The sequence below is a fragment of the Antrostomus carolinensis genome, unplaced genomic scaffold (genome assembly GCF_000700745.2).
Source record: "Antrostomus carolinensis isolate BGI_N321 unplaced genomic scaffold, ASM70074v2 scaffold7132, whole genome shotgun sequence".
In the NCBI taxonomy this organism is placed as follows: Eukaryota; Metazoa; Chordata; class Aves; order Caprimulgiformes; family Caprimulgidae; genus Antrostomus; species Antrostomus carolinensis.
The window spans coordinates 3,238-11,745 of NW_010298865.1; the positions used below are offsets into that span (position 1 = coordinate 3,238).

Here is an 8,508-nt window from a genome sequence, read left to right on the forward strand (position 1 = left end):
GAAAATGGTAAGATCATTTACAAATGAAGGAAGGACCCTTCTTGGAACTCCACTCCAGCTAAGAGGAGCTGAGGGTGGCATAGCAGGGCCTGTCCAAACCCTGGCTTTTATTTCCTCTGTGTTCTGTTTCTGGATCACTAGGGGCTCCCTTTCCAATAGAACAAGTTTAACTGCTTTCATAATTTTCACTTTATTAGAACATTGGTAGTCCATGACTAGATATAATTAAGTAACAGATAAACTGAAGTTTAAAAACATAACTTCTAAAAAGCAGCTTGGAAGATATGCATATAGCACTGTTTGTATAATAGTTGTACAAAAATAGTGCGATTTCACATGCCAATGGAATTTCAGTTAAAAATACCAATGTGTGTATTTTTTTCCCCTCTCAGATAAACATTAGGAACGCTGAGAAAGTTAGCACAATAAATAAAGCATTTGCTGAAGTTCAGAAAGAAGTACGGCAGCTATCAAAAGGCACTGAAGCAGAACCTCAGAAAAATCATCAGGTAATTTCCCTTTGTCAAAACCTGAGGAGGTAAATGAAAGGAAAATGCATGTTCAAAGCACTATATTCTGTCTCTGAGACTGCAGGCAATTCATGCAGTTGCTTTAAAGCTGTAAGCCCAGCTTTATTAATTTCAGTTGTGTGGTAACGTTGGCATATTCATGTGCTATAGAACTACTAAAGTCATGGGAGAAAGAAGATGGTGGGCAGCCAAGCCAGAGTGTGATTCCAAAACATTATTTTTAAATTATGTTCTAGCTGGTTTTTAATTTATTTTTTTAAAGTTAATTCCAGCTCCAGCCCCTTGATTTGAGACTTATGCCTCAACACAAATAGAGACAGACAGTAAGGATGAACCTTGCTGTTTCCTGTCTGAAGCACCCCATAGTGTTTTGAACCAAACAGCTCTGCCTTTCTGTTCCCGATTCCTAAACCTTCATATTCCCTTGTCAGACGCACCAACACCTGAAACAACAATTTCTGTAGTAGAGCTCTTGCCTGTAGCACTTTGGGTTCAAGACTGTTTCACATGTCTTCCTTTGTCTATTAAACAGGGCTACATGCAGCCTTGAGCAAGAAATAATGCACAGAATTTAACTGCGGACAAGTTCCTGTGTATAAACTCTTCATGCTGACTCTTCCTCATGTACTGGGCATGGTTTGGGGGAGAGGGAAGGCAGTGGGCCAGGATGAAGTACAGAGGAATCCATCCTGGCTGTAGGGGGAAGTAGAGGGAGTTCAGAGAAGTGGAGTTGAGTTTCATTTACTGTGCCTGGAGTGATAAAGATTCTGTATGGCTGGGAGCGACAGAATGAGTGTCAGATACCTTAAGGAGAGGCTGAGGGGAGAAATGAAACGTTGGTGACAGTGCCTCCAGCACAGGATGAGGCTGAGCAAGGGTTTCAAGGCAGTTGGTGCCAGTGGCCCTATCTCTGCTGGTTTGCTGTTGCACACAGCCAGACTGTACTGCTGCTCAGGTGCTGGTAGGGCTGTTGCATGAGCCGACACGGGCAGGACGCAGGAACAACCACAAAAACCATGGACAAAAGGCAAAGAGAAAACTTACTCATCACCTCATGAACCGGGGGACCTCTGAAGCAGCACCTGGGGAAGAGGCACACACATGGGAACACCGGCACCACAGAGCTCGGTCCTTGCTAGAGAGAGTGAGACATTCCGAACCTAATCCTTTCACCTGTGTATATCGGGGATTTTTTGCAGGCAGAAGTTTTCCACTGTGCTTTGATCTTTCTCACAGCAGGGCAGGAATCCCAGGCATGTTCAGGGTGCCCCTGAGTCTATCACAGGCCTGTTTTATCTAAATGTAGATGTTCTACTTGTCCAGCCCCTAACACTAACCAATGATTAGCTGTATATGTATTTTTCAACACACCGGCTGCAAGTCACTTCAGTGTGTTTACAGTTTTCCTCGCCAATCTCCTGTCACATTCTCACAGCTGTAGATGATGTAAAGTTGAATTTGATCATTCAGGCTGTAATAGTATTTTCTCCAAAGCTGCAAAATGATGTTATCGAGAGCATTTGCTGAACTAAAAGCTGAGCCTATTTCCATTTCATGCAATCACAGAATGTTGTGAGCTGGAAGGGACCCACAAGGATCACCGAGTCCAACTCTTGTCCTAGCAGAGGACAAGCCCAAGATTCAGACCATGTGTCTGAGGGCATTTTCCAAATGTTTCTTGAATGTTGTCAGGCTTGGTGCCCTGACTACCTCCCTGGGGAGCCTGTTCTAGTGCTCCACCACACTCTGGGTGAAGAACCTTTTCCTAATGTCCAGCCTAAACCTCCCCTGGCACATCTTCCTGCCATTTCTCCTGGTCCTATCACTGGTCACCAGAGAGAAGAGATGAGCACCTGCCCCTCCTCTTCCCCTTCTGAGGAAGTTATAGACTGTGATGAGATCTCCTCTCAGTCTCCTTCAGGCTGAACAAACCAGGTGACTTCAGCCTCTCCTCATACAGCTTCCCCTCTAAGCCCTTCACCAATTTTGTACCTCTTTTTATACTGCACCCAGCACTCACACCAGTGCAGAGTAGAGCGGGACGATCACCTCCCTCGACCGGCTGGCAATGCAGTGCTTGATGCACCCCAGGACACGGTTGGCCCTCTTGGCTGCCAAAGCACGCACTGTTGGCTCATGTTCAACTTGCCATCAACCAGAACCCCCAGGTCCCTCTCTGCAGGGCCCTCTAAGTTATGTTATTGGCACGATGCTTTGTCTTTCTCCTGCAGCTTATCTGTCAAGTTTAGTGAATCCTGTAATCCCCCAATTATTGAATTATGACTGCAAAATTAGCCTAAATTAAATATAGAAAGACAAACTAAACTTCTAGACAACAGGTATTTATTAGGGTTTTTTTGTTTGTTTGTTTTTTTCAAGCAGAGTAAAAAGATACTGCTTTGTACTTTAAACTGTAACTCTTTTTTCAGGTTTCCACACATCTAGAAGAGGAACCAGCAAACGTGGATGCTGCCACCAACCTGTTATCGCAGTTGTAATGCATAATGGACAATGAAGGGATCGCAAGAAATGAAGATCAAAAATACTGATGGCTTTGTTTGTACAATTTTATTAAAAAAAATCTTGTTAATATACAAGTATTGGCACACTTTAATACAAACTACAAACAGACCTTTCCTATCATCTAGGAAAGTGGAATGTCAGAAGTCAGTGTGAGAAACTTAAAGTGCTAAAACAGAAGGCACTTCACAAAATTGGTTCACTGAAACAATTTAGCATAAACTCGAGTTGATATCCTTCACTTTCCAGCTTGGCAGTGAAAGCTTCAAAATTGATTGAAAGGTTAAAATATGGAAAGCTTCTTGGCAGTAAAGCTTCAAAGAAAATGCTGTTAACTGTAAGCAAGAAGCCTAATCATTTTTAAAAAATGATCAAAAGGCTATAAAGCATTTTCACTTTTCTTACTAAAGAAAACTTGAAATAATTGGATTACATACAGGACACTCAGGTGAAGAAATGTGCCAGAATTTTTTATAAAAGCCCTTTTTTCTGGTTGTTGAATTTGTTTTGTGAAGTAGTTAAAGGAAGCAAAAGGAAGTATACTCCCAGAGTCAGTGAACTAAGAAGTTATACATTCATTATTCAAATACTTAGGTTATGAAGAAGTCTAGAATGTTATAGTTAGAGGTAGATAAGTAGTCTGGTTGACACAATATCTAATAATTTAGTATCTGCACATCAAAGAGATCACAGACTCCTTCATTATCATCCAGGTTAAAGTTGTAGTCATCTCCGGGAGTAGGAGAGAGTCGTAAGAGAGGAAAAACTGTAAAGCAGGAATAGTTTAGTTCAAATTAGAACACTTTTGGAGTATCAGCCCTATCTCATAATTCAGTATGCTGGTCAGCACCAGTATCAGGGTTAGTCTTAAAACAGTCTTGAGAATCTGACAAGCATGCTAGGGATACATACTGTGAATACCTGTATTGCCCTCAAACGAAGGCAGTAAGTGACACTTCTACATTTTTTGCTTAGTATTTGAAGTGAATTTGCTGTAATGGAGTGATAGCTGTGGAATATGGACTTAATTTCTCCTGCACCAAAGGAGCTCCTGAGCAGCTTTTGAAACTTTAATCAGAAAGCCATCATTTATACTTACATTCCTTTGTCTTGTTATACTATTGCGTATTTCAGCCTTCAAATATTGATCATTTTAAGTAAGGAAGTCACCATTATCCCTATTTTACAGATCAAAAATGGAGGCTAGTGGTTTCTTTGTGCACTGCATTTCAAGCGTGGACTTGAAGCTCTCTTTGAGGAGGGAACACAAGAAGAGAAGTCTCAGCCCTCATGCTGCACCTCAGGAACACAGTGCAGATGAGCTGGGCACGCTATACCTGCTCTAAAAGTGCTGGAAGCTATTTCCATTTTAGCCATGTATTGGCACATTCACATAATCCTATCTTGCCCCTTGGATCTCATAATTACATATTTCTTTCTGGATAAGTCCTGAGGTTGTCTGCTTGAAGGGCAGATACTATCAGAGGCTGCTCACAGCAGCATATTTACAGGGCAAGAGGCACAATGCCAGCTGAGTTCACTCCTTTCCCTGGCACCTCAGTGAGACAGAGCAAAGAGGCAGGGCACGTGTGAAGTTACTAGCTGTAGTTCAGTTCTCCACTGATGGCCACCCAGGTGCAAGAGCAGAAACAGGTGATATGTATCTGTTCTGTTAGAGCACCACAGCTGGCCATGTATCAGTCTGCACTCAGGCATATAACTGTATTCTGAAACATCTACTCAAAGCTCCTGCAGGAAGCCTGAGGCAGAACAGAATTAAACCAGATTTTTTTAATTTTTTTTTTTTTAAGGCAGCACTCTAGTCATCAGCCTGTTCTTTCTTTGTTCCTGAATTAAGGACTGGTGGGTTACTCATGCATGTAAGTGCTTGCTGGATTAAAGCTTTCATATTTCAATTGTTAAATAAACTGTTGCAGGGAATGGAAAGGGGAACAAAGACAAGAATGACAAAGATAGAGGAGGCAGTACAGGGGAAAAAAGTAGTTTCATACTGACTTGGCATCAGATTTAACAGACATCTACTGAGTGCTGTTCACACAAAAAACATGCTGCTAGTTGTGATTATTAGAAAAGTAAAGATCCTAAATACTTACCGTCAGAAGACATGAGTTCATCGATAATATCCCCTCCGATATTTCCTGTGAAAGACGGGAGCATGTGTTTATGGGATTCAACACACATTCTCTGCACTGAATTGCAAAGTACAGTATGGCTCACGTGCAGAGTGTAAGAATGGCAAAGAGAGCATGCCACATACATGTATTCATCTTTGTATCCCTCTATTTTTCCTGATACATTTCTCCTACTGATCCCCTATAACCCTTGAGCTGTGTACAATATGAAGATGATTTGGTGGCAGAGAAAAGTATTTTGCTCAAAATGAGTTTGCTACTCTGAGCTGGGTCAGTAGCTTCATTAGGAGGTAAAAAGAGGCCTGTCAATTCCTCTGTATAACTCATCGGTAACTTGGTCACAAAGAAGGGCTCAGGAAACTGATAAAAACATTTAAATGGTAACTGCTTCTTCCTACCTGCAGGCTCCTCCATCTTTGCTATGTCGAATGAGTTTGGCTTGAGAATACAGTTAACATCCAGAGGCAGCAAGCCCTGGTAGTCATTTGAGCTAGCTGTAGCTTGGGCGACATCTCCTGAAAGGCCGGGGTACAACACCGACTCTGGAAGGCTGGAGTAAGGAGCTGCGGGGGTTGTACCGTTTTGCTGTAGGCTGCCATCTACAAAGACAGAAAGGCACGTTATAAAGTCTGTTGTGATAAAAGGGAACACAAACAGCCTGCACCTGGCTTTGTCTTTTGAGGACAACATGGCCGATGGGCACAATCTAATCAGGACCCCTCAGAAATACAGTCTGTAACACTGACAGGATTTTCTTAAGGCTTTTTGTATTACCCAACTATTATTATGAAATACCTGATATTCAGGCAGTCTCTCACTGTGGCTATGTGGAAGAAAGTAAGTGACCTTGCGGCACAGAAGCTGGAACTGGTGCCTGTATCATCTGTCTCATTAAAAGATACATGTTCAAATCGTATACTCCATCAGAGGTTGGCAGTTTTGTTCCATACTGCATTCTGGAGAAGCATCTCAGAATAATTAACAGGATCACATCCAAAACCTGTTCAGTATAAGACGATAAGCTACAAGGGGAGAATCTGTTTCACCAGACAGAAGAAGAGGCTTATCTGTAACCTCCTGAGAGCAGTTAGTAAGCCCCTGGAGGAGTTTCTTAAAAGACACCTGCTATGCTACACGAACTCCCTTATCTACCACCTTTACTAACAGTTTCTGCCTTCCCTCCAGTCTCCTTCCTCCCCAACCCATCTTAGGTAGGAAAAGCCCTGGACCTACCTGATGGCGTGTCTGCAACTGATGTTTGCACTAACTCTTGTCCTTGGTTAGGGCCTTGTTCTTCTGGTGGATTCTGAGAAGCTGTAGCAGGTTTAAGGGGATTCGCTGGAGCTGCAGGTTGAGGTGAGGGCTGTGAAAGGTCATCGGGCGGAGGAACTGGAAACACCATGGGCTTGGAGGAGCTTGATTCTTTATTTATAAGAAGCACATGGATAGGTCCTGAACTACTTTTAAGATTGATCTGGTATTTCTTCTGTCCGTTCTGTCCCTGTGCATTAAGTGCATTAAGAAAGTCAGCATACATTGAGAACTCAGAACTTTACAAAATGTAACAGTAACTGCATAGAGTTATTTCCCACTGAAAGTAATTAAGATGTTTGAACAGAATTCTCAAACTGAGTTAGAAGACAAATACAGTGTTCTTCCAGTTAGATCACTAGGAAGAGCTGAGAACTGGCACAAACTTATCAAATCATACTCAGGGAAAAAAAAAAAAAACAACAAAACCAAAACCCAAAACAACCCATATTTAAAACTAATACATGTGATCTAAAAAAAACCCAAAACACAACCAGATTACAAACCTGTGATATATTTACCTGGCCAGAACACAGTTACAGAAGACCCAAATACACAATTCTTCAAAGCACTTAACTAAATCTTCAATTTGAGATACATGAGGCATAGCAGGGCTACATCTTACCAATAACAGCAATGATAAATAATGATTTCTGTACATTTAAATTCCTTACTTCTAAATGGAGCTTCAGAATGATCCTGGTTGGGACCAAGCATCCTAAAACAGCTGGATATCTCACCCAGACTGAGCGAACACAGGATCACGAGTCAGTAGAAATAATTTCTTAGCTGATTTGCCAGGCCTTCTTTTGCTTTCTTATAGACAGTGACTCCAGCAGTATTATTCAATATATTCATCAATGACTTGGATGAGGGAACAGAGTGCACTGTCAGCAAGTTTGCTAGAGGTAAATCCTCCACTCTAATGCAGCTGCTCTTTGCCACTGTCCCTCTAGAACACTTAGGTAAACAAGAAACCAGTACATACCATTTCGGGTATAGGTACTTCTAACTGTGTACCACAAGGTGCTTGAATTGCTAGAAGTGTGTCTCCTGGGTAAATAGCAATTTTAAAGAAAGTGTTAAGTGTGCATATTTTTCTTAAGTCTTGCAAGGTATCCACTCAAATGAGATATGGTAATTCTCTAAGGCTACTTAAAATACTGCATAATTCTAGCATAAATAAATTTGTGGAGGGATTTGCATAGTCCCTGTAAGATCCAAGTATATTGCATAATATAAATGACTGAATTCCAATACATAGACCATAGTTGCAAGAACCTTTCCTCATACAAATGCAATATTTAGCACTTCCTTTACCTGTTTGTTACTGTCCCCAGATCACCTAGTTGTATACATACCACGAGGTGAAAATACTTATTTAACTAGTTTCTTTTTCAGCTAAAAAAGCTCTCTGGTACAGCTCGCAGGTGGTAGTACAGAGAGGTTTCAGAGGAGAAGAAGACAAGGTCTTAATGATCACCTCCAGTACCAGCACTTCCCAGTGCCCAAGCTCACAGCTTCTGCAGCACATAGAACTGGAATGCAACAGGTGGCTGTCAAACTCGCCTGTAGCTTACTATGCGCACTAAAATGTATTGGTTACAGTCAGGAGATCACAATTACATCATCAGCACTGGCACAACCTGCCATCATTTCCCCTTTGTCCATAACTTGGAACAAGGCTTTTCTTTCTCTGCCTCCTAAGAGACATTTACATGAAGTACTATGTGACTGACATACTCAGTGCCTCCACATTTTGTAATGACTAACTGTTTTTAGGAACAGCTGATTTTGCTAAGCTCTGCAGTAGTTGTCTAATCTTGCCCTTTTATTCAAAGCCAAACCCAACCTTCCTTGGGGCAAAAACCAGATGGTTTTGAGCCTAGCTGGAGGCTGAACAACAATCTTCCCTTGGATAACCCAGGATCAGGAAAGGATGTCAAGGGAAGTATTTCTAATAGCAATTCCTGGCAATTTCTTCAAACCTCCTG

General features: G+C 41.7%; 1 protein-coding gene across 1 annotated transcript in view; it reads right to left on the reverse strand.

Moving 5' to 3' along the window:
- Positions 1-3,083: 3,083 nt before the first annotated feature.
- LOC104520793 (transcription factor E2F5) overlaps positions 3,084-8,508 on the reverse strand; it is a gene marked incomplete at its 5' end in the record, with an annotated part of 8,115 nt that continues 2,690 nt past the window's right edge. Inside the window, 5 exons of the mRNA XM_029083647.1 lie at positions 3,084-3,816; positions 5,165-5,209; positions 5,602-5,802; positions 6,437-6,704; positions 7,503-7,567. Coding sequence (XP_028939480.1) covers positions 3,707-3,816; positions 5,165-5,209; positions 5,602-5,802; positions 6,437-6,704; positions 7,503-7,567 — 689 coding nt within the window. The remainder of the gene's footprint in view (positions 3,817-5,164; positions 5,210-5,601; positions 5,803-6,436; positions 6,705-7,502; positions 7,568-8,508) is intronic.